Below are 26,247 nucleotides of genomic sequence, written 5' to 3'. Positions count from 1 at the left end.
TCACTTTAATAATCCTAACATTAACATGCTCACACTGACAAACCTAACATGTTTAATAACACCATGCTCAGCATCTCAGTTGGCATGTAGAGCATCCAAACATGAGCTAGTTAGCAATAAACAACAACAAACTACAGCTGAGGTGTGAATGCTATTAATGTTGCAAGTATTTGTGGATAAACCAAAGAAGTCAGGGTATCACCAAGGTCACTAAAATTCAACCTGTCTAGAGCTTGGATGACTACAGTGAATTTCATGGCAATCGATCCCAAAATAAATCCGGATCACTTAAGTTATTACAGTTCATCGTATGGAAACCATGAAGATCTTTACCAATTTTTGTGCCAGTCCATTCTGTTAATGTTGTGATATTTAACAATGAAAACTATGAGCTGCTGGTGGCACTACATAAAGGGGTTTACCATACGTAGGATTTATCCTCTGGGGATCATGACTGTGTGTAAAAAAAGTTAATGGAAATCCTTTGAATAGTAGTTGAGATAGTTCAGGCAGGACCAGAGTCATAGGCTGAATGACTGACATGCTGCTTGCATGGCTAAAACACATTGTAACTAGCTCTTAACAGTAACAGGACAAACTAAAAATAAATGAAAAATGAAAAAATCCTGCAGAGTGGTGGAAATGAAATTGTTGTATTCAACAGCTCTTTACTGATACTGTGGTTTACGCTCAGATGATTATCTGCCATGCCTCCCCAGAGTCAATTACAAGGCTACCTCGACAGCAGAGGCTCTAGACTGTCCACGACCACCCATAATCTATGGCTAATAAAGCAGGAGGGGAAGCGATAAATTCTTTGGCAGAGGACGCCATGACAGCAGATTGGCAATGGCACATGACACTTGTGCTGACTCCAGCTGTTTGGACGCGAAAGATGTTAAATCACTAAGATTTGTGGTGCTGGTGTTCCTGGGAAGAGACGGCTGCAAAGCAGAAACACAACACAGTGCTGGGATTCTCAGCATGTGAACCACTGTGGCATTGGATGCACTGGCTACGACAAAATATAGCAGTGAATAACACACTGAATAACAACGTCTCTCACAGATGTCAGAGGCTTCTGCCCAGAGTGTCTCTCATGTAAGTAATAATTGTTTTTCACTACCACTACATATCGGTGTCAGACGTTCAGCCAGTCTAAAAAGGGTCTATCATTAACCTTGGATGGCCTTATTAGGTTATTGCCTGAAGACAAAAATCAGAGTCAATTACTAAATTTGCAGCACTAGGGGAACAAAAATGAACACTTGTAGTCCTTAGACCCTTTGCAACTCAGTTTGATGAGATGTCTTCCAAATTGGGGCAGAGCAACAATTCCAATCGATTTCCTTTAAAAGCTGATCAAAGCCTGCTGCACAGCAATGCCCCAAATAGATGTTGTGCTGCACTGCTGCACTCCTTTGTAAATCCTCGCTTAAATTAAATAAAAGCTTGTGTGTTGAAATTCTACCAGTGGAGAAGTATACAGTAAAATGTAGAATGTGATCCCAATAATGTTCTGAGATAAAAAAGAATTCTAAGTTTTGGTAAAAGAGGTGCATGCATCAACTTTGTCTAAATCCCATCTAATCTAAGTCAGAGGGGAGCCCCTAAGGAACCATTAAAAGCTCCAGAAAATATTTTCTGCTCTCACTCTGATTTCTGTCTCAGTGATTAGTGCTGATGTTTATTTAAAAAGTGTGTCTGTCTGCATATGTATGGCAACATCTCCAGTATGCCCTTTAGGAAGTGAAATTACTTAATTTAAATGTTTCATGGGTTTTAAATACTCTAGATTATTAATTTATCTTGAAGGCCTTAGAACCTACAGTAGCATTTAGTTAGCAGAGCACTGGAAATGCAAATTGGCCCCCTCAAAATAATTACACTGTCATGGTACATTTTCCACAAATTACATTAAGAGAATGGATTCACCCCTTTTCTGAGAGTGATGAAACTAATCAAATGGGAACAATCTGAACCAAATTTCTGTGCAGTGGGAAGGATTTTCATATTAATTTGGCTATCGTTTTGGTTGCTCCAAGCCTTTGACCTATCAGTGTTAATGAGTGCAGTCTGAGATATAATCATGATTACCAAGGGAGGAGAACGAGAGGTAGGACACAAACAATACGAAATGATAATGTCACTTTCTTAGGAGAAAGATGTTTATTTTATTTGTTTGTGTTGAGCTGATTGGGTAAAAAAATGGTTTACACTGTATTGCCTGAGTTAAGACTGATGACACGTTATTTTCTTGTAGTATAATATAAAGCCAGATTTATTAATCTTAGTTTAATGTGTTATTCATGCTGGATTTTTAAGTTATTTTACTGCATTCACTATGCAGTGACACTTTAACTAGAAGTGGGGAAATCTGGTGGAAATCAATATTACATTATTTCTAAGTAAATGATTCCATTATCAATGTATTATAGCATCTTATTGCTGACAACGTGACAACAAATATTTGTTCTTGTTACTCGATGAAAATCTTACTGCTTTGACAAGATCTTTTTCATATTATCGTGACATATTCTCTACAGATTGAGAGTTTCAGCTGTGGAATTACCCTGATCACCTCCAGGTGTATTTCAGGATGTCAGTGGTCCAGTTTGATGTGCTGCGAGGTTTATTGGAACCACAGATTAAAAAGATGACTGAACTGCAACTGGCAGTATGGCTAGGCAGGGAGTGGGGACACACAAGCTCACCACACACAAATCACATAAGGAAAGGATGAGAGCAAGCTGACCTGTTCCGAATTTATTTATTTATAAATTTTTTTGATATGGAGGTTGTATTTATTTTTAGACCATTTTAGAATGGTTGGTTTTGAACACCATCTCAATATGACACAAAACTGCACGCCATTCAAATAAGAAACATTTATAGGCATTAAATGATAAGTTGGTATGTTTTAATTACCAAATTATTCAATGTTGAATGAGGTGCAGTATGCAAAATTACATGTGAGATAATCCAAACCAAATTCAATGCAACAACCAATTTCCCCTGTTTCACAAATGTTTGGGATCTAATTTTGCTCGTAAATTGTAATTTGACATCACGATATTGTAAAACAATCCTACGATCATTTATAAAATTCCACCAAAAGTTAATAAAAGATCATTTTAAATTATTTCTCATAGCTTATTGCTGTTTAAATTAAACACAGTACTTGGCAGTTTGCAGTTTATTTTCATGCATTTTCAGTAAATGATGAGAAGCCTCGTTAACATGCACATCTACAATTAGATTACATAATGAATGATTCAGTCTTCTTGTATTATCTGACCTGCTGGTGTCAGGCACAGCTTGAAATCTAAAAATCCGACCTAATATATAGCATCAGCCTGAACGCACACTGTGCTGTTGACTCTAACACCCCCTCCATACACAAACAAAACACAGGCAGTTTTAAAAAAGTTTTCCCTAACGCCTTCAGAAAAGTTAACCCTCACTCTACACTGTAATTCAGACTGACTTTGCAAACAACTTAAGTGTGAAATTTCACAGAGACTCTCAAGAAAGCCTTTTGACACATTAAAAAAGATTAGGAGAGACTATACAGGCCTTGGGGGGCTGAGTAAAACTGTTAACTTTGCATTTCAAACCACAAGGGTGGGGGGATTTTTTTTTTTTTCAAGCAAGCTTGGGGAAAACCCCTAAAGACGGAGAAGTTCTGCATCTTTTCAGACTCATCTAAGACCCTGGATATTTTCCGCTCAACTTTTTCCCTGCTCCTTATTCATACAAAGCTCTCCACTGTCCATTTGCATCTGACTATTTCAGCACTTACACAATGACCATGGAAGAATTCCCAGTCAACACTTGAGCATTCACTAATCTCCCCTCCACTTTTAGTCATCTTGTCTCGGCACAATCAGGCACAATAGTCACATTTAACAATCCGTCAGCGTCAGTGCAGTCATGCAATTGAGGGTATCAATTCTCTTCCTAAAATAGTTGGTGATAAGGCACATTAAATATGATTAAACAATGTCTCTGTGGAACGTGGCGAGACCTCTAGCTGTTTTGAGCTATCTTTCCCTTTGCAGATAAAGTGTATTATACACATTTTGGGAACTTTTCTTTCTTATATCTGCATATCTGATTCTTTTTTTTTTTTTTTTTTGCTCCTTCAAGTGATAGTTGCACGACAACCCTCGCATTTAACAAGTGAATATTTCAGCAATGTTTTCACCCACGCCACATTAGTTAGAATAAATGTTTCATGGGTGCCCTGTATAACATTTGTCCTGAAATACTACCACTGTGCATTGTATTATCACAGCTAATTATATCATGGTCTTACACGGAGCCGCATTTGCATTCCCTCTTTTGAGAAGTGTTGGTTTTATTTAATTAATGTGAATTCTTGTGTCCTGATTTACTTGTTACGGTCCACTGGCCAGGTGCATTTACAGGACCAGCTCTCACAGCTACACCTATGTTTGAGTGCTTTTTCATTCCATTTTCCACTTTCAATAGTAAATTAAAAAATAAATGGAAGGTGCGTGCTGGAAATGTGTGCACGGATGTTGAAATATAAAAAAGTAAAACATTTAAAAAATGGTTGAGGTTGAGATGTGCCCAACAAATCATTAATTACAAGGATCGTGTGACTTAAAGGACTTAAACTAGAATATGTTTGCAAGCTATAATGCTCAGTTTTCTCATATTATCCAGCACTCCAACTCTGCATTCCCCCTCTCTCTGAATCGCTCTGTTAGCTTCATTCTCTTGAATACCAAGTCTGCTCTGATTGGTCAACTCACACATGCCTGAGCCAGCACCGCTAACAACAACAGAGCAGCTGTGATAAATACATTTTTACATGCCAAATTAGTCACTAGACATGAATTGTGCAAAAGTCTGACATCCTGGCGTAGTGTGATGTCACAAAGTCTTGGAATTTAAGGCGGGACTATTGACGAGGCGCTGAAGAGAGAAGCTACCGTTGGGCCGGACTTTGGCCTTTTTAACTTTCAAGATAATTTACATGCACCTAAATAAAAAAGCTTAGTTAAAGAAAAGAATGCAAAAGCATAATAGGTCTCCTATCTCTCTCAGCGTTTCTTTAGATCCGTGTGAAATTGGACGGCTACATTTAAAAAATGCAAACAGGAAGATATTCAAAATGTACATTTAAACTTTACACATGAGAGTCAGGCTGTAAAAGAATGGAAAATCAAACACTAACATTATCTGAGGATATGGGACCAGTTCAGATTGAGGATTGCTGGCTCTGCTGTGGAAGAAAAAACTCTTGAGGCTTTTGAAGCTGAAATAAAAAAAGAAAAGTCAACATCTCCAATTCTTTAAGTAGTTTCTCTTGATAATATCAGCTAGGATATTTGCTCAGTGGCTTCTTATGTTTGAACAGTTTATAATGTTTACATAAATGGACTAAAAGGGAGACAGAGACACAATACTGCTATCTGCATACTGAACGGCACATTTTAAAGCGTAACAATCGATTTGTCATTGCTCTCTGGTCGACGCCACCTCAGACCTCGTTTAGTATTTCTGTACTGCAACTTTTTGTTACTTAGAAACAGATACAAAGAGACCATAGGAGCTATAATGGGCAAATGTATCGCTATATTTCTATCAAAATTGAAATGGTAAAATACGGTGAAAACTCACAAAATATAATTTGATCAATAAAGTAGAGATTATTTGTCCTGCTCTGCCATTTGGAATTTCAATAGGTTGAACACTACTTTGACTTGACTACAGACAATCAGCTTGCAAAAAGTTTCACAAAAATAGGAGGAAATAAGTATGCAGTATGTTTCCACTACATTTTGTCCATTTTGTCTTTTTGCTGTATCTGTGATGTATTCTACAGAGATCACAGACACAATTTAATAGCGGGAAGCGATTTGAAAACGCAGAATGGAGGCAGCCACATACAGCACATGACATGCACTCTCTGTTTCACTCCGTTCTACCACCAAGACAACCCGAAGACAATGTAGATGAACATTAGGTCCATGTTTCAAAATTCAGTTATGTAATCCCCTAAAAAAAACTGGGTTTCAGAGAAAAAAAAAAGTATGTAATATTTCTAGTATGATGTAACAACATCATATAAAGTAGGGCGTATTACTCACTGATGCAACTAAAAAATCATTTTCTGGGCTACAGTGTGAAAAAAGAAAAGTCCCCGAGAGTCACCGATCGTGGCACTTCTGCAGGCTATCTTTACAGAAGAGGGAAATGTGTGTTTTGCAGCTCTCACGCAGCAGATACTAATTGTTTCATTCACCTCCTGCAGTACTACAGGCCAGTCTCGCACCACATACATGCCTGACTCATCCCTGTAATGAGGTTTTTTATGAACTTGTGACCCCGTCCTGCTTCATGAGGTGAAATACTGCACAGTTGCAAATGTCCATCATTTACACGATGTCGATGTCATCAATCCCAGAGACGGACAACTGTAACTGTTCTCTCAGAAGCTGTGTGTGTGTTTGTGTTTTTGGGTGTGTACTGTAAGCTTGTGCATGTTATTGGGAAGAGGGATAATGTGCAATGACAGCAGTTGACGATAAGCCTTTTAGCATTGTTGCTAGGACTTTATGATGTAAAGAGGCAGGATACATTGACTGTCACAGCTTCTTGGCTCAAACTAAATTTGTCATTGGTTCACCCTGTTAATAAAAGACAAAGGGGTGATACTATGCAGTTTATTTGACTAACAAACATTGACGGAACACATTGAGCGCCCGAAGGCGTGCTCCTCTCTCCACAGTTGGCTGCCCCTGTCAAAACTCAGAACCTGCTGCCAGATTGACCTTAAGGTCAATGGGAGCCACCGGCGCTGTGGTAACATCTCTGCTCCGTGCAGCAACAAAGCAATCAAAGAGAATAGCAGCGCATAAAACAAACAGAGAGGAAAAAGTTAAACACCACCGAGCCCTATAATTACAGAGCTGGTGTGTCATTTTGATGCAGCTCTGGCAGCTCTTGGAGATAAGCTGCAGTAGCACACAATCGCACACTCGTGGCGTCAGAGCCCTGAAGGGTAAAATATCCATTGCAAAAAATAGCTGCCTATGGCGTTGACCTTTTATAAAGGAATAAAAGAGGCAGGCTAGCATACCAGTGTCATGCCTGTGACAGCAGCAGAAGTTGGAAACAATTGAAGCCAACATTCCTCAGCTAACTGTCACCGACTAAGAGACTTTATTCTCACAATCTGATTTTAAACTGCACAAAATGCACATTTGTTTTCTTAACAACATAGCTAGGGATGACCATTAATTTTCCTTTTGACTGATCTTCGTGTTTGTTGCAAACCATGTGACAAACCAGCACTGGTAACTAAAATGTAATGTGTCAGTACTTGTACGTCATTACATGAGTTCCTGACTGATGCAAATGTATTCTGCCTTGAGAGAAGCTTAAATCAAAGTGTCTCAGTGATGTGACAGCCAAAACATGTGAAGGGCATCCCCGTCATTGGAGAAGGACAGCAACATAAGAATACATGGGGACAGTAAAAATGACACGTTAGAATCAAGGGCGCACAATGTCATAGTTTAAACACCGCAAAGCCTTTTGCTGGCCACATGTGACACACAGGACAGGTGACTGAAACAATGGAAATCCATGAATGAACGTGGGAGTGAGTCACTTCCTAGATCCAAGAGTGGCTTCCAGACCTCATTGGTTGTTTTAGGGAATGCTTATATACAGTAGTATGTACATGTCCTCAGAAAAAAAGTCCATTCATTCATATATCTTCTCAGAATAAATACACATAATAATCTGACAACTGGGATATTAAACACACACTCAGACAGGAAAAATAATCACAATCATACTCTATTTAACCATTAAATCTTAAAATGTATCAACATCTGTGATGGGTAGCTGACTAAAGTTTATTTATCCAAGTTTATAAAGAAACATGTTCTGTAAATAGTTCTCTTCCTCTTGTGATTCTGAGACTTTCTGGAAGTAGTTGTCTGTTAAATAATAAATGTAGCAAACTGATCAACACAAATTAATTTCAGACTTACATCTTACAAGTGAGAAAAATGACATTAGCGGAGTGCCGGCAGATATCATGGACAAGGGAGAAGCTGACTGCTTAAGGAATAACATAATCTAATGGCAAATACAAGCCAGTGAAAGGAGATTTTTGAACCATTGGGCAGAGGGGGGTTAGCTGTTTTACCCTGTTTCCAGTCTAAATACTGAGCTAAGCTAAGCTAAGCTAACTGCTGGCTGGCTGTAGCCAAACAGTCAACATACAGATTGCTAATGATGTTTTCTTCTAACTACTGGTGAAAGAGCTCAAACTTTTGAATGTTTTAAAAGAATGAAAGAATACTGAAAGAGACTAAGTTGTTAAACTAAGATACACAGATACACTTATTTTCTAAAAAATGTGTGTTGGTAATCAGTTAGCAAAAACTTGTTTAAACATATCTAAAGAATGTGGTTGAGGTCTTTTTTTATTCAATTATCCCTCATCCTTCACCTTCCTATTTAACCACATGAGTCAGGGAGGTGACTCATGGGACGCTGTTGAGGCCAACCTCAAATTCCTATTTGCTATGACTTTGAAGGTTAAATTCACATACAACTTCAAATGTTGTCATTGTGTGCCCACCTTTGTGCCAATGGAATGTTGGGTGAAGTTGTGTATTCCAGAAAACATTTCTGGAGCTTCACAGCAAAACTGCGTTGCACGAAACTTCACCCGACTTTCCACCATGGGAATGAGCAGATAATGACAGCGTTTTTATTTTTGGGTGAACTTATCTTTCAAGCTAATTCCAGGTATTACTACCTATGTAGCATTATAGATTTGTACTTGGTGATGGAATGTAATTTGGCACATGATTACACCTGACATGAAATATGAACATGTTAATAATTAATAATAATCAATTAGGCTTTTCTATATTAATATGAATTCACATATGCACCTGTCATACTCAGGTACATAGAGTTAAGGTGTAAGGTATGATGAGTGTTCCTGAAGGGATGAAGGATTGATACAGTGAGGCCGTCCTGGGAGATGCCTCCAGACTTTGAGCCTCATGAGGGGAGCACAAGAAAGGTCACAACCCTATCATACCCTCAGAGAGCTGAGACACCGCCAGGGTGGTCTATAGTCTGCATTCTGTGTGATCGTTCAGCAGACGCCATGATCAGTGGGAGACTTGGGAGCGAGCAGCGAGGGCCTATCATTCTGCCGTGTTGTGACAGCGAGTGCCATCCACAATGCTCTGCCTGTTGAGAGATGGGAGTGTCACGGCATGGCTTGACTGGCACAGTGTGAAGTGAGGCCTCCTCGGGGCACTCATGTGGAAGGATCCATCTCAGCAGCATTTCAAGCACTTGGCTTCAGCTAAACTGTCAGCAGACTTCAATAATGCCCATTTGTTTTGTATGGACATGACAACTTATTACACAGACATCAAGTTATTTGACACGGAGTAAAAATACGAACAGTGCTGCAGCTCGTCTGCTGACGTAGTCGTGAAATGACAGTGACACAATGCCGTCACTTTGGCATTTGACACAGTAAGAATCAGACAGAGCCTTGCTTTACTTGTTAGTGCGTTAAAATGTAAAGACACCTGTTGTGTTAAGACACTCGAAGCAAGTAAGCAGATTAGGTTTGCATTAATAGTTTTAAAAAGCTAACAGAACGGCTCACATATCTGCACGTTTGAGCCTTTCATTGAAAACAGATGGGCCTTGGACTTGTGCTTTTTAAAAACACATCTGCCTGTTTACAATAATGTAACTTGATCATCAAATTAAAACTTTATTTTAGTTGTCATTCAGTTTCCTGTAACAGAGATAAAAATGACTGTGTGGGTGAAAATAACTTTTAATAGCGTTGGTCTTTGCCAAGATCTGCAACATATTTAATGCATGCGTGTGACATTGCGATGACTGTTAACACATGTACATTACAGGTATGTGGGTCTCACTTAGGTCTTTACGAATTCAATGTTTTGGACCCATTTCAAAATTGACCCATGAGAAGCCTGCCCAAACCAAGCATGTGTTTGGTGTAATTTCCTGAACTTACTTGGTTCTTGAGGTGAGGTGGAAATTTAAACAGGAAAAGCACCAAAAGGGACTTTTTCACCCCTGCATTATTTAATCAGGTTGAATCTGATCCTGGTTCATTTAACCTCATGGTATGATTTGTCTGGGCAGACTGAACACAGTAATTGTACCCAGGTACAAAAACATCTGCAGCAAAACCCTTCCAAGGAAGTGGGCACTGTGCGGTCACAAGTGCATTCTGAAGACATTACTTCATGTTGGGAACATAATCTGACATCATTCTGACCTTGATATAACCCAACTACAAGATGCACTTGGCGGGTTTGAGCTAAACAGCTCCTGTAGCCAGGTGCACTTTGTATACCGAGATGAGGATGAGGGAAACAAATAGCTGCTGGCATCCAGCCGGAGAATAAACTGTAGTCTGTCCTTGACTAGCAGTGAAGAACATTGCCTCGAAAGGATCTTCCTCAGGACCCTCTTTCTGTGTTTATTTTCTCACTCCCACCCCAGACACATCTGACCAGTACGTGGAGTGAGTGTTCTCAGGTGGCTTTGAGGGATGCATTTTGGTTTAAAAACAAACCAAACCAGTGGAAACATACAACAAGTTCACCAACTCATAGACTGAGCAAACCAAGTATCCATGAGTTCCCGGTGCTCGAAAGAACTACCACAAGTATAAAGTACCATGATAACTGAAGCACCAGCAGCACTTTAAGGCTTTTGATGTGTTCATTGTGTGGACTAATAATAACAAATAACAAAGACTGTAGTATTCACTCGATAAAGTCGCTAACCTGATGGTTGTCTAATCTCTCTAAAAAAGAAGATTAGTGTCATTTTACCGTGGAAAAAGCAGATTCCGCCTAAGTGACAGGACGCATCGGAAGTTGTGCCCATAATTATTGCAAGGTATCATAGGGGCTAGAAATATAGCCGATGTGTTTGAGTTGCCCTCAGTTCCTAGGTTCCTACTTTCTTTGTCCTTTTTTGTTCCAATCAAACAAGATAAACTGATACACACTCATGAGCCAAGATAGGACCCTATTTAAACCAGTCAAAACCTAGTCAAGTCCCAGGTCGGAAGTGAAAGAAGACCTCCAGTCTTACATTATACAAAAACACATGTAAGTCTCCATGTCACAGGTCCGCAACCTCCTCCCTCAGAGGCACCAAAGAACTCAACAGCCGGTTCCTGTTAGTTTTCTAGACAGCATTAAGAAATGCACACTCTAGTTTCTAACATGGACACAAAGAGACAGGATCTGTGCACTTCCCTGACTGAATGCTGGTGGAACCATGACTGTAAGTGAGTCACACATATTTGGTCCTAGAAGTTCTGGCAGAACACACACACACACACACACACACACACACACACACACAGCCGAGGAAGTTTACCATGGCGGTCCATGTATGTACGAATAGGGAGTTGAGGCTTTCAATATTTTATTAATTATGCTGCACATTATCGTTTCGCAGCGTGTGGATGAATCAGACAGGAAGAGCTTTTTAATTTCAACTTAGATCTTATCACATCAGATTGAATGAGATCAAAACGAGGTGCAGCTTTAATGGAAGCAGTGCATTAGGGTTTAATTGGGACAAAAATGTCAACTGCTTAATGTGAAGAAGAAATTGGGACTTGGTTCCTTAATTGGTTCTGCAGTGGATAACTAGTTAAGTGCATCTGTGAACACTTTCCTGGATAATAAATTATTGACAGTTTAAATGACCATTAAATAAAACACAAAAAAAGAAAACCAAACCACACAACTTGTGTTTTTGGTTTTGTGTGCGAGGCATTACGTTTAATTTGACATTTTCTCGCCACTGTATGAGGATCTCTACACCAGTAACATTTGACGGCAAGCAAAGGGGGGAAGACAATAACCTACTGTGTCTGAAAAAGCTGACCCTGTTAACTCTCCTGCTCGCATTCTTTTTGTGATTTTTCATGTGCACATTAGCAGAATATGATTGCTAATTTTCAGCCATCTGCTACAAGCAGTTAGCCAAAACTATCATTCCCCGTCTATGATGGAGGTGAATTACTGGCCAAAAAATGTTACAAAGAAAAATACAACAAACAAATCAGATGTGAAAGAGCTTGTGTGAATTACATGCTGGCACACTTTCATATGATCTAAGGACTTTTCCTCTATTCTCACTGACATAATTACATTTTGATTACTATACGTTAAATTAAAATGACCTCAAACACATATTTAATGTGTGAAACTTAAACCTGTCTTTACGGCCACTTAAGTAAAATTTTTAGATGTTATAGAATCTCAGCAGGATGAGATGGTGCTGTTTTTGATTACTAGAAAGGCACCAGAGGTCAGTGTGAATTAGAGGTCGCAGTGGTCGGTGCTTCCGTAGCCTCCGACAAAGCTGCACTGCTGCTCTGGCGTTTGATGAGCATAGTATTTTGACACTCATCTGGGCCTCCTTGTTAACTCGACTACAACAGATCTGATGTGCTTAGACAGGCCTACACTGCATACTAGCGAGGCTGGCTGGGCTCAGATTGCAGTGCAGCGCACTTGTGAGATTTAGCATGAACACGCTCTCTTGTGTTTCCTAAAATCACCATGCCATGGTTATAATCGAGGATAAAAGACGTGACTAAATCTCAGAACGTGACAGTGTGTGATGTAGGGCCAACAATATGTAGCGATCTGTGTCAACCAGACCGTTGACCAAGTGACTGATCAGCTGCTAATAATCTGTCCCTCTTTAGGACAGTTTTAACACAATACTGCTGACACCGCACCAAACCACTTGTCTATCTTACACTCTATTTTCCCGTCAACCACGAACAAGACCAAGAGATATTCAAACTCCTTTGCTTAGGGCAAGAGCTGACCCGCAAATCATAGCGGGTAATCCACCGTTTTCCAGGAGAGAACCGTGGCCCCAGACTTGGATGTGCTGACTCTCGTCCCAAGTGCTACACACACGTCTGAAAACCTCCCAGCAGCTGCTGGAGGTCACAGACTGTAGAAGCCAGATGAACAACCTCATCAGAGGTTCCAAAACTGGTTATATAGGGACCAGGTAGCACACACAGTCAGAACAGCACCAACACCCCTTACTAGTCAGAACTTCCCACAGGACTCCAAGGGGAACAACATTGTAGACCCATGTAGATTGGATGAGCAAATTCCCATGATCCCCCAAGGAAACCATCTAGGTAAAGAGCTGGTCCATTTTTCCACGGCAGGATGGAATCTGCATTGTTCCTCCCAAATCCGTATGTTTCTATAATTTTTCGGAGCCTTCTGTCCGGCACTCTGGAATACATTTTCCCGGTGAGGCTGAGCAGCGTGATGCCCTGATAACTGGAGCACAAAAAAAAATGGTAATCACCACCCCAGTCTCCCACTCCATACTGTCTATATGTTACTGTGTGTGTGTGTGTGTGTGTGTGTGTGTGTGTGTGTGTGTGTGTGTGTGTGTGTGTGCGTGCAATATGTTTGTGATTCGAACCTGGTATGACAGCAAATAACAGACACTTCTAACAAAATAAAGAGCATAACATTATTATCAGGTCTGGCTTAATTTTTGCTGTCGCAGGATAAAGCAAACAAACTGTAACACAAACTTAGTTAACTGTGTCAAATAACAAATGGCATCGAAGATGAAAGTGGAGAGAGAACAAATGGGAATTATATAATGATCACATTTCATTACCCACTGTTATGCCACAGAGAATACCAACTAAAGCAAACAAAATTGTTTTGATGTCTGTGAAGCATCAGTGCCTGCTGAATGTTTGCAGCAATGCTACTTAGATTTTTATGAATGAGCAGCAACGTCCATTTCAATTTCATCGGGGAGGTGAGCAGACATAAGGTCCCTTTGCCGATTCCAAATTTAACGTCCGGAGGAGGATCCCTATCCTGGAAGCTTGAAAGAGAGAGCACAGGGTGGCTTATTGATTTTAGAGAGCTGGCTCTTCAATTGCTTGAGCGCAGAAAGCTGTAAATCAAAACCCGCTGGTTACTCTTTGCTTGTACAAGCAGAAGATTACTGTGCAGCAGTTTTGTCAATGCTGGAGTACGAAACCTGGCTCACGACACAGACCAGTGTTGTGTTATAGAATAATGCATTGAAAGAAGTCAGCCATGGACTGACAGCAGCAGCTGGGTAGGGGAAAAGGTCAACCTGAGTTAATCAGCTAGAATCAGCATCAGCTGAGGAGAGACCAACAGTTCATGTGTACGTGTGTGTGTGCATATGCTCATAATACTGGAAAAAAAGGGAAAAAAAAGAAACACACGCAAATCTTTTCCATGTGCAAAAAGCTCTCAGAGAGAAGACACAGCGACAGTGAAGGTCATCATGATAGCACAGAGATGCTGGCTGCAAAAGCAGGGTTAAGTCAACAAAATGTCTGATACATAACATTTCATGATTAATACATGTCATAACATGTATGTGTACTCTGCTGAGACACAGGTGGTGTGTCTTCTCACCCATAACTCCAAAAGCTCGCAGCAGGTTGTGATAAAAATAAACACGAAGGGACTTTGACCCTGACAGGTAAAAGCACCACGACAGCCATACATTAGTTAGTATGACTGTTCACCCGCTCATTTGCCAGCTGGGCTCTCAGAGCCGTACAGGTGCACATCAATTTTTCAAGTCATGTTGACAAAAGCTTTCAGACTCTTGCTCTAATATATACTGCTACTACCGGTTTTATCCCAGCGAAGGTATGCAGGGGAAAAAAATGATGCGGTTCAGCAGCTGGCTATTCCACGTGCTAAAGAAGTGTTTGTCCTCCTATCCAATGTCTTTATGGGGACTTCTTGGCATTTCAAGTACGCACACTGATTGTTGTGTATATGTGTATGTTTCCATGAAACACTAAGACAATAAATGAAAGCAAAACGGGCACTTTCACATTGTGCTTTTGATTCTTTCTTGTCATTTCATTTCTCTAAATGCAGATGGTTCTTCATTATGTGAAGCTTCATGACCTTGTAAGACTAACAGTCAGTAGTATGTAGAATATATAAAGTATTACTGTGCACTGCATAGATACACACAACACTCAACAATTACAAAAATGTAGCATTGTTTGTTTTCTTTACTGTTAAGGGAATAGTTGCACTAATACACTTTCTTGCCACAAGTTAGCAGATTTATACCACTCTCACATCTGTACACTTAATATGAAACTACAGCTAGCAGCTGGCTCACTTTTGTTTGTAACATCTGTGGTAAAAACAAAAGTTTAAAAACATTTGCTTTTGTTAAACAATCAGTGGGGTCTTCTTGCTAAGCTAAGCTAACAAACTGCTGGCTCTATCTATATTTACCATACAAGCATGATAACTGTATCAATCTTCTCTTCTAACTCTCTGGAGTTTCCAACAAATTAGAGACACCATTTTTTTTCAGTAGATATGGAAGTGTTCTTTCCGCGGTGAACTACCGGGGTCATTACACTGCGAGTTGAAACATAACAACAGAAGCAAAAACACTGGATGCTGTGTGACCTTTGGAGGGTAATGTCAACAAGGTCTTGGCTATTATAAAGTTGGTCATCAATGGGACGACTACACAGACACATATGAGCCACATGCAGACACAATGTTCTCTATTGTCCTACAAACTGTTAAAGGTCCATTTAACTGGGCAAAAAGGCTCTTCCACATATTTTATATTTTTATTAAACTCTTCCCCATATTTTATATTTTATGTCATTCTCACAATCATTCTACTAGTCTGAAAAAGAATATTCATAGATAGTTAGAACATTATTTTTTCCTTTTGCTTCCCTCTACACGACCAGTACTGACATAATGGGTCACTGGATGTATACGACATGTATAAGGGCACAAACCCTCATCTGTAGCTATATGAACCCATCTGTCAATAATTTATGTTGTTAACCTTGTTTTCAGTCTTATATATGCATCCTTCATGAATAAATTAAAAATGGAGACATGGTAACTACTCCGTAAACAACCCACAGGAACAAATCTATGATACCTTGAAGAATTCTGTACACTGAGAACAACCTTTCAGGTATAACTTGATTGTTCGAATCTCTCACTAGAGATATGATCTGCATGGCGTTAAAGCCCCTCTGAGCCTTCCTACTCCAAACACAATTGGTTAGGTTTTTTTATCCGCCTGTCCTACATTCATTGTGTGTCAAACAATTTAGTGAACTGCCCAAGGCTTTGACTTTTTGAAGTTGCTCTTAATATCGTTTAATATCAACTAATGATATAGGTCAAGACTCACTTCGTCGTTACGACAAAACATTTTTAAAAGATGCAACATATGGGCCTCTTTCCTGCGGGAACCTTATTTGTTGTAATTTATCATTCGGGTTCACTCATTTCAAGAACAATAATTAATAATTCAATCATTCTGTCATTTTTGAAAAATCTTGTTCAGCCCATTAGCACCCTTCATACAGAAGTACTTGTTGGTGAAGTTATTATGAATTTAGAAGTGGTAGAAGAGGTACTCAGGTCCCTTATTTACTTAAAAAGAAAAAGAAAGAACTGTCCTACAAGATTCCTACATGAGAAAAAGAACAAACAGATTAGCAAGAACACGTAAATAAGATATAAAATGTTAAATTACTCGTTCTGAAGAAAAGTTGTCCCTCATACAGATGCTTCTTCTCATTTCCACTATGTATTTTCATTCATGTAGCTGATCTGGTGGGAGTGGAACTGGTTTTAATTGCCTAACATATTGCTCCATAATAACATAATGCTCCTCCGGAAGGTTCTAAAAAATAAATCTGAGGGGTCGTGAGATTAAGGCATCCTGTGGAGTTATTGACCACTAGTGGCGCTGTGGAGCAATACGTTCATGAGTCTTTTTGGTTTGTATCGTTCTATCAACACTTGGCAACATGCAACAAAGTGTCACAATGCATCAGCAAAGGCAAGAACAAAAAGACTACAAGCTAACAAATATGGAAGAAAATGATGCAATGCAACGTAACTGTAAAAAAAAAAAAAATATTTGTGGAAGGAAAAACATTGCGCATTATTGATATCTAATTGTTAGGTCAATGATACAGATGATGCTTTGGTTGTGGAACGATAAATGGAATTGCAACTTTTTTATTTGTTAACAAGGACGCTCCTCAGGGCACCTTTATTTGTAGTTAAAAAAATAAACTGAACTGCAAATCTATTCTCTTTTTATACTCTCCTCTATTAGATGACGTTACCTCTTTGAGACTCTTTGAGAGAGGGAAAAACTCCTCAGTACAACTGACAACAACATCTGAAATATGACAGGGAGTCCTATTTTGACATAATCAGGTTCATTTTGTCAAATTTGACAGAGCTCCATCCAAAGCCACACACATTTAATACAACTGTCTTCACAGACTGAACATCACTACTCATGTCAAGAAAACCTAACATAATGTGTAAAATTGGTGTAGTGGACCTTTAACCTTTAAAAGTAACCAAACACTAAAACCTTAAGATGACTCTGATGCAGGAAAAAGCACAATATTTCCAGAGGTAAACCAAAAGGAAAAATATGAGAACTCAAGTAATGTCACAGCGACATCTGATTCAAGACTTTTTTTCTTGGGCAAGTCAAGTTGAGTCCTTTGTTTCCCATCCAGAACGCAACAGTCTGACCTGCAGTTTCTTTAGAAAGTGAAAACACAAGGTCTTAGTTTGAGTCTCATAATGATGTCACTGGCTGATTAATCTAACCTGTTCAAAAAATATGACAATGAATTGATTCTGAGTGGTAATTATTGATATTCAGTATAATAATTCTAATTTAAAAAAAAGAAATAACTACATAAAAAAATGTTGATTTCTTAAATTCTTCTCAATAATATGTTTAATGTTTAAACGAAGAAAGACAAGTCATTCAAGTCAGCATGTCTCAATTCAAGTCAAGTCAAGTCACGAGTCTTTAACTTTCATGTCCAAGTCACGGTGATTTGAGTCGACAGTTCTTTACTCAAATACAGTTCTTGTAAATGTAATGAGTTACTTCCCCCCTCTGGCTGGTGTTAGGGTGTGTAGGTATCGTACTTGTGTGCTGCGTGGCTTGTAGGGCGAGCTGCTCTCCAGGTCTGCCAGGATACTGGTGAGCGAGTCGATCTCAGCATCGAGACTGGAGCGTCTTTCCTCCAGAGTCTTCTCTGGTCCTTTCTGTGAACATCAAACATCACATGTGTGTGCAGAACAATGAGTGCACTCACTAAAACAGCCCTTAATGACACTTAGTTAAGACTCTTTGTCTGTCTGCACTCAGAAGTTATGGAAAGATAATCATCAATGACGAGCAATTCAGACTCGGTGCTGCTCGGAGACATCCTCTTCTGCTTTCTTCACACTCCTTACACTTTGGATTACAGTCTCAGAGTTCATGTTTCACCTTGACCTCAGACAATCCTTTTGAAAGCCACACATCAATAGCAGAGACTTCTCTCTGAGAGAAATGCGGTGAGAAATAAGAAGCAATGTATTGTCTCAGAGACAACTTTCATAAGGCGGTGCACTATTCACCTCCTGCTTTTCAGCGCACTTGGATTTACAGTATCTCATTCTTCATGCATTATTTATCACAATCTCATTCAGCAGTATTTCAAACAAAAAGCTCTTTTAAAAATTTTACTCATATTTTTTTTTTTTTATCCAGTATTTAAAACATGCGTTCTATAAAAGATAATAAGAATTACTGCCATTTCTATTTAACTACTTTATTATCAGAGGAGGCTTGAAAGCTTCGGCAACAGAATCACTCCACTCTCACTCATTTATTCATCTGCATTTCTTAAGTCTCACCTCAGAGAAAACACAACTTCAACGCATTAAAAAAATAAAACAGACATAAAATATCTCAGAAAAGATCAACAAAGCTGTTGCACAAAAAATCTGGAAAGTAGTTAAACTGATTTGACCATTAGTGACACTCTGCTTCCTACAAAATTCCCGGGAATTTCTCCACGGAATGACAGATATATTTTTAGTCTTCTGAACTATGCTGCAACTGCAAGAAGTCTTCTTGCAATTGCCTGCGGGGGCTTTTTGAGTTGGCTGGATCAGTGACTGCTTCTTATTCTAATGTTATGTGTTTGGATTACCTGTCACAATCTATTACAGGCAGTGTTTGCCTCCATTTGGAGCAGAGCTGCTGCTTTAAAACATCTAAGGCAATCACGAGCGAGGGGTAAACAAAGCAAAACACTAATGGCTTGTCTCAAATCAACAAAAGAAAAGCAGGCAAACTTGTTTCAACGGTGATAACGAGGAGGATGAAAGGAAAACATCGCAGTCTTTGTGATAGGTTGGATTTTGCTGTGTAGGGCTTCCTAATGTGGACAACAGCCGTGATGAGAACTAGCTGCTTTTTTTTTTTCTCTCTCCTGCTAAAGGTTTCACCTTTAACGGCTCATAATCCAGACATCTCTCGCAGTCAGGGTGAAAATATTTCTGCCATCTTCTGAGGAAATACCATTTCATCACTCATTTATTCATGCAGTGTGAGTAATTTCTCTACTGAGGCATAAAGAACAAGATATAAAGACGTTTGGATGGATATCTATCCCCTTTCTGAACGGCGCCTACAATTAAAGAGTTCTGCTCTGGCTACAGGACACACAATTAAGATACCAATGGTGTATTAAGGAATGAAGTTGCATGGCCATGGGATTCTGCTGGCCAATATGATAGGATAAGAAGAGTAAGAGGTGAAAACTCTAAAGCATTTTTAAAACTAATTACGCACATGTATTTTTTCTTATGAAAATTCTATTCTTTTTTATTTCTACTGCCTTTACTGTTCAGAAAAAATAGACTGAAATGTCAGCAGGATATAAAGACAGAAACTCTCTGCAGTGATTACCTGGTTATTACTGTTATCATGTCCGCTTAATAAATATGGTCATGTGTTGAAAATAAGAATTAGCAATTCAGTATATTTAAAGAGAACCGTTACCTCACAAATTATAAAAGAGCAATAACATTATTATGATTGTTTTGATTATCTAATTTAAAAAGAAAGATCTGGTGGGTCCCATCGAAGCCAACCTTTGGCAGCCCTGGCTTAAAAGATAGGTTCACAGTTTCTCTGAGCCATCTTAAAACATTATTCGGGTGCAATCATGTTCCCCTGCTGTTATAATGCCTCAAGTTCACCCTGATCATTTTAAGATCTGTAGCTTTCAACGTAAGTGGTGGAAAACAAAATCAACAGTCCTTGTTCTGTGCAAAAACACATTACATAGTTCGAATAAAACTGATATGAGACTTCATCAGTCTGAGTCAGACAAGTCAGGTGGATATATAAGAAACAGTTGGTATAGTTCAAAAAATCCCTCTGTGAACAGGAGGATTAACCTGTCCTGAAGCTATCCTTAGAGGAGGAAGACAACTCAATGCTTTTATTTTTTAAAAATCTGAAAATCTGGAGATTCAAAGTTTTCACTGAACAGTTTCAATATTCCGAGTATTATGAAGAACCAGTTGTTAGGTTTAACTAAACACTGCAGTTTATGCATGGAGGCACTGCAACTTTCCAATTACATGAAAGCTCATAAGGACCTCTATAACCTGTTTTTGACCAGATAAAATTGCTCTTATACATAAAGTACTTTTACTCTTATTAAATGTACTGCATTAAAACGCACACAAAGTCCTTCAGACCCTTTTCACGGCAGATATTTCAGCTTCAAAAGCACAGTTATGACCAATAACATTAATGTTTGCTCCATTCTAATAAGCGTTTGAGTAAGTCATGTCAGTGAGTGAGTATGTACATGATCTACGGAAGAAAAAAAAAATGTCTTGGCCTTGTGGACCACTGCCTGAAATTTTGTAGACGATTCGATAAAATTGAGAAAATAATCGACAATGAAAATAATCGCTAGATGCGGCCCAAGTTTTTTGTGTCGTCAGTTGTTATAAAATAGAAAGAGCACAATTTCACAATTTCAGACATTGCACAATCTTACAAGAATGTCTCCAACCACAGTTAAGAAAGGATGAGTAGGTAGTGCTTCATGCTACCTGACACGTGAAGAATTTAGGTATTCAGAGTTCAAACCTACGCAAAAAATAGAGCCCTGAGTCCAGCTAACAGATCAGGTATCATTCGTTGCCACTGATTTTCAACTGCCAATGAAAAATGGAAGAAAGCATTTGTGTGGAAGTTCAGGGATCTAGTGGTTTGCTGAAAATTCTAATTTCCCACAGACTTCTAATACGAGAATTTTATTTTGTTGATGGCTCATGTAATTTCTACTTGAGTGTCACTTTCTATGCTCAGCTGATCGTCAATGTTTTAAGGAAAAGCAGCTCTGCTGACTTGATCAACCTCAAACGCCCTTGGTTGAACAAAACCACGAGTCCAGCATTGCTCTGCACATTTTCAAATAATGTTTAGCAATGAGATGCCCGGCAGTTTGCATTGGGGTCATAACACCATATGAGCGGGCATACGCTGCTAATCCGCAGGCTGCAGTCTCGCACTCTCTATGTATACAATTTGTGTGGGAAGAGTGGTGAATTTACACACATTGCATAACTTATTTAAATTATGTAACATTCTGTCTCCAAACCCACAAAGGAAATATTCATTTAGGATAGAAAATGTGCTCAGATCAAATGAGGGGCTTGGGGAGGACTTATTTTCTCTGCTTACATTGAACAAAGGAATGTGAAGCACTTGGAGGATTTTCGCAGCAGAGGTCAATTGCTGAGAGGGTCAGTAAGAGCGCAGAGGCCAGATATCCTGGGAGGGACAAATGCCTGTGGCTATTATGACCAGCCAAGAAGCAAAGAAATGTGACCAGGCTCCACCAATAGGTGTCAGCCTTCTATCCTCCCTGCATTAGAGCTCTCAGAAGTGAAGAAAGTATGCTTGTGTGTGGGTCTGGAGTTGGGGTGGCTGGCTCCAGGAAGCATCTGGAGCTGGCCATCGCTGCAACTGGCTGCAACTCAAATGGACAGACAGTTTTGCTGGACTGGTTACATGAACTCAGTGTAAGGCTCTGGGCTGTCTCTGCTTTCTGCGTGGACTTTCATAGACTTACTGACAACCAAGAAAATGTAATACAACCACACTTTTCTCTCACCTGATAATCATACGAGTTCATCGGTGGAGGAGGGAAGGAACCAGAGGATGGTGGGAAACTGGTTGAATCTTCCACAGGTGGCGGAGGGGGAGGGTAGTCTGCTGGGATGGACACACACACACACAGAAACACAGCAAGAGAAACAAAAACGGCTTATTAAATACTTCCCCTTTTTTCATACATTCAAACTGTCACAGTTTGATATGGAACAGACACTGCACCAGTGAATTAACAGACAAATATTACTGAATATAACTAATTGCTATTTTATTCACATTTTCAAAGACAAGGGTGGCAGGTGCAGAGAAGAACGAGACATAAGATAAAGAAAACTTACAAAAAAGTACAGAAATAGTGGGAAGGAACAGTTATACAAGTACAAGAATCTATGCATGAAGTGACTCATTCAAACTTTCAGTTACAATATAGATACAAATCTAGACAGTGAACAGTTCACATGACACTCTGCATAGTCAAGGTTATAAGCTGATTAGACCGTAAGGCGACAGTAAATAAATGATCTGCCTCAGCTCCTGCACAATAATGTGTGGAGAAACACATGAACACTTATCCAACTGCAAACACGGCCATTCATTCAGAAGAACATGGACATGAAACTTAAATGTGTGTCAGTGTGTAAAAAAATGGGGCAGTGTCTTATAAAGTGTGCTCTTTTGACATTTAAAGTGTTCTTTAACCATAACAATGTTGTATGTATGATGTTAGCTGCCAACACTGGAGCCCGACCAAACTGGATTTTTGGAGTCAGAATGATCCCTCAAATGCGGTTATATCTATATATCATATTTTACGATTCAACATAAATGTTATTGTCCAAAATGAAATCAGTGCAATTACATAAATAACTTCACTGGGAATCTAATTATCATGAATTACCTCAATTTTTCCTTTTTTTCATTGCATTATGTTCTGCTCCAATTCAAACTGTTGAAATTAATATTTCTTTATTACTGAAGGATCAAATGATAATGCTAATATGAAAGGGTTGGACTTTCTCTTTCAGCATATTGTTTTTTGGTTTTACAGCTGGGGGCTTTACTGTTTTGGTTCAGTCACATCTCTCATCAGTGTTGTTTTTAGCCACAACTACAAACTGATCTGAAATATATTGATCCCAACATATCTGTGATAGACCAGTATCTGTCAAGCCGTATATCAGTCAGGCTCTCACTGCAACAAATACGTTGTATTACGTACAATAGAGCTGAATTGCTCACTCGTAACAGTGACTTTCAGTTCGGGTTCATCAGGCAGACATTAAACAGTTAAATATTCAAAACAAAGTCAATCAAATTATTCAACTGTAAAAACTGAGTCAGACATTCAAAAGAAGTTATACAGTTATTATAAAAGACAGAAAGAGACAAAGTGAAGCCTTGTCATCCCACGTCAATGGATTGACACGTATAATTGCAGCAATGTGGTTAACTAAGAAGCACTAATCTGGAGTAAGCATGTGTGTTTTTTCTCCCTGAGATTGGAAATGTACATGTTCTGTTACAAATGGGTTAGACTAGGTATTTGTTCTGCCAAAGGAGGAGAAACGGGCCAAATTTGTAGTTCTAAAGTCCACGCTAATCCAAGGATTGCATCCAACCACATGTTTCAGACAGGATAAGGAGTTATGTGCCAAATTAAATTCTGATTTGGCTTCTCTTGGCACAGGACTTAAGACTGAATCATTTGACCATGTACTTCTAAGTACCAAACCAGACATGAGCTTCGCAAATTAAAGGCTTTTATGAGACGTAATGGGAATTTGTTCCAATGCTAAGACTTTGATGAGTCCTGTTCAGAAATTCCATTTGCTTTCCATGGCTTTTATCTGTTTTCATTAGAATCTAATTGATGTCATCAATGTAGTTTATCCAAGGCAGCTGACCAAATTAATTAAGCGTGGTTTTCACTTGCCTCGACAAAACAGCTGAAGGAAGAAGAAGAGAAAAAAAGAGAAAGAAAGACAGAGAGAGAGATAATGCAGCATGGTTAAAATTGGACACATGTCTGCGTCTTGAGCATTACAACATCTCAGAAATTGTGAGCATTGCATTAAACATTCCCTCTGGGTGCTGGAGGGCCTCCATGTGAATTGTTTATATAATAACCTTGTGACCTCCGCTAAAACTCCAGAGTGTAACAGCTCCTCTAAACCTCTGGGAGAGAAACTAAAATATGCTGCTCGACAACAAGGATCTGCCCCGGTCCTCCCTCCCCTCTCGGTCCAGCACAGATCCTTTTTGCCAGAATATAAGTCACTTGTAACTTGTGGCTTACAGAGAATTAAAACATTAAGTTTCATGTACGTTTCTCTCGAACATCAAAGATGTTTTGGATTTATCATTTCAGGAAACACAAGAGCTGTAAATGTTTCAGAGATGCATGTTTTATTGAAAAGGTCTTAGAGTTCTGTATGTGGAACAGTGGAAAGCAGAGACTTGGAGCTGGAACAGGGGTCATTAAGCATCTTTGCTGAAAGGATCTTTCTGGTTATCTTCCCGCACTCAACCCTATTTTTCTAGTATCCGTCCTCGTGCCAGTCATTTAGGATTGAAGTTTAAGTGCTGGTGGAAGACACAATCACTCCTTGTGTTTTTATTCCTCGTTATCCCAGCAGAATCATTTTTTCTCATAAATGCCTGTTCTCAACCTTAAAGATGTTTGTGGCTGATGCATGGACAGAAAATAAGCTGTGTTTTTTTTATCAAGTGGCAATTACAATAGTATATCTTATTTCCATAAATGAAAATCGCCAATAAAGGAAGCCTTTAAAAAGACATCACTGGTGATCAGGAGATGTTTAGCTGTGCCGTATAAATACAGTGTAATTGCAATTAATCATGATTATATTAGCTTCAACACAAGAAATTGGAACCTTACTCTACAGAGTTGTAGAAATTGATGATGCCAAAGGGCAGTTAAAACACGCCCTTTTAACACAGTAACTCACTCTGGAGATATGCACACATTTAAATAGCTGTGGCTAAACAATTATCACACCGCAAAAATAAATTAAAGCTGCAACTTGAGCCGTCCCATGGGGTCTTCTTGTAAACAAACACAAGTTACTTTTCTTTTAAGTGTTTCTCACCCAAAAAAGCATTGCGCGTATCCTTGAGGTCAGACCAACATACTGAATGTATTTTCTTCCATTTTTGGTAATGTTTACTCTCATGTCTACCCGCTTGCAATCCTCGCCTTCACTGCCATCCAATGTGCGCTGCTGCACATCTTCACTCGTCACCACTGGCTGCTGATCAACAAAAGGAACATGTACATTTCCCCACCTGTGTTATTGTATGTGTACATGTGCATCAAGGTGCAACAGCGTGGCCCACTCATAACAAAATTACTCTACAGAGCTATAAGTGGTCAAAAGCTCCACAGGGTAGCTTTTATTGTCAATTTGATGATTTTGCCATCATTCAAACACTTTCTTGTTTATTCCTCTGCCTGCTGGTCCCCTGCCCTTAATGTGGCATGAGAGTAGCAAATATAAACTTCTAATATATATTTAACTTCTTCAGACCTTTTACATGCACAAGACCCTATATAACACACTGAAGAGGAGGGTGAAAACGGAAAACGGAAATGATAACAGGTCTCCATTAACTAACCGTGTTATAATAAACATGTTAAGCTGATGGCATTACAGTTGAAGCAACCTAACTAAATATAACAGATTTCAAGTTTGGTGTCAAGTACCAGCTGTCTCTCTTTAATCATCTTATAAACTATTTCAGGAATCTTTGGGTGTCTGAGAAAGAGAGGGTGTGAGAGTGAGCATTCGAGAAAAAAATAATTTCCTTGATTTTCATAAATCTGGAAAATATGTACATTTTGAAAAAACATGATGTTAATAAGATGTCATCTGTTATTTTCTCCCCGTTTTTCCACTTCTCTTTCTTATTCTGAGCTGTCCTCAGCAAAGAGGAACTCTCCTCTCAACTACAGTGATATATACCGGAATAAAAATATTATCAGCTAATTACTAGGACACTTCTATTATGGGCTATTCATTGGTTTATCCATGAAATTAATTAATTAAGTAAAAGAGTAATATGAAGTCAAATTGCTATCAT

The 26,247-nt window shown here is 39.0% G+C and overlaps 1 protein-coding gene across 5 annotated transcripts in view; it reads right to left on the bottom strand.

Annotated features, from left to right (window-relative positions):
- The window catches only part of lpp (LIM domain containing preferred translocation partner in lipoma), a 148,059-nt gene that overhangs the window by 58,739 nt on the left and 63,073 nt on the right, over positions 1-26,247 (bottom strand). For 4 of the 5 annotated variants that reach the window (XM_030433322.1, XM_030433323.1, XM_030433321.1 and 1 more), the window contains 2 exons: positions 22,148-22,248; positions 18,102-18,221 (listed from right to left, as the gene is read on the bottom strand). In XM_030433322.1, coding sequence (XP_030289182.1) covers positions 18,102-18,221; positions 22,148-22,248 — 221 coding nt within the window. The remainder of the gene's footprint in view (positions 1-18,101; positions 18,222-22,147; positions 22,249-26,247) is intronic. The other variant, XM_030433325.1, reaches the window with a different exon arrangement.

This window comes from Sparus aurata, chromosome 11, assembly GCF_900880675.1.
Source record: "Sparus aurata chromosome 11, fSpaAur1.1, whole genome shotgun sequence".
NCBI lineage: Eukaryota > Metazoa > Chordata > Actinopteri > Spariformes > Sparidae > Sparus > Sparus aurata.
Note: the sequence above shows the minus strand (reverse complement) of the source record. Positions and strands in the feature narration are given on the sequence as shown.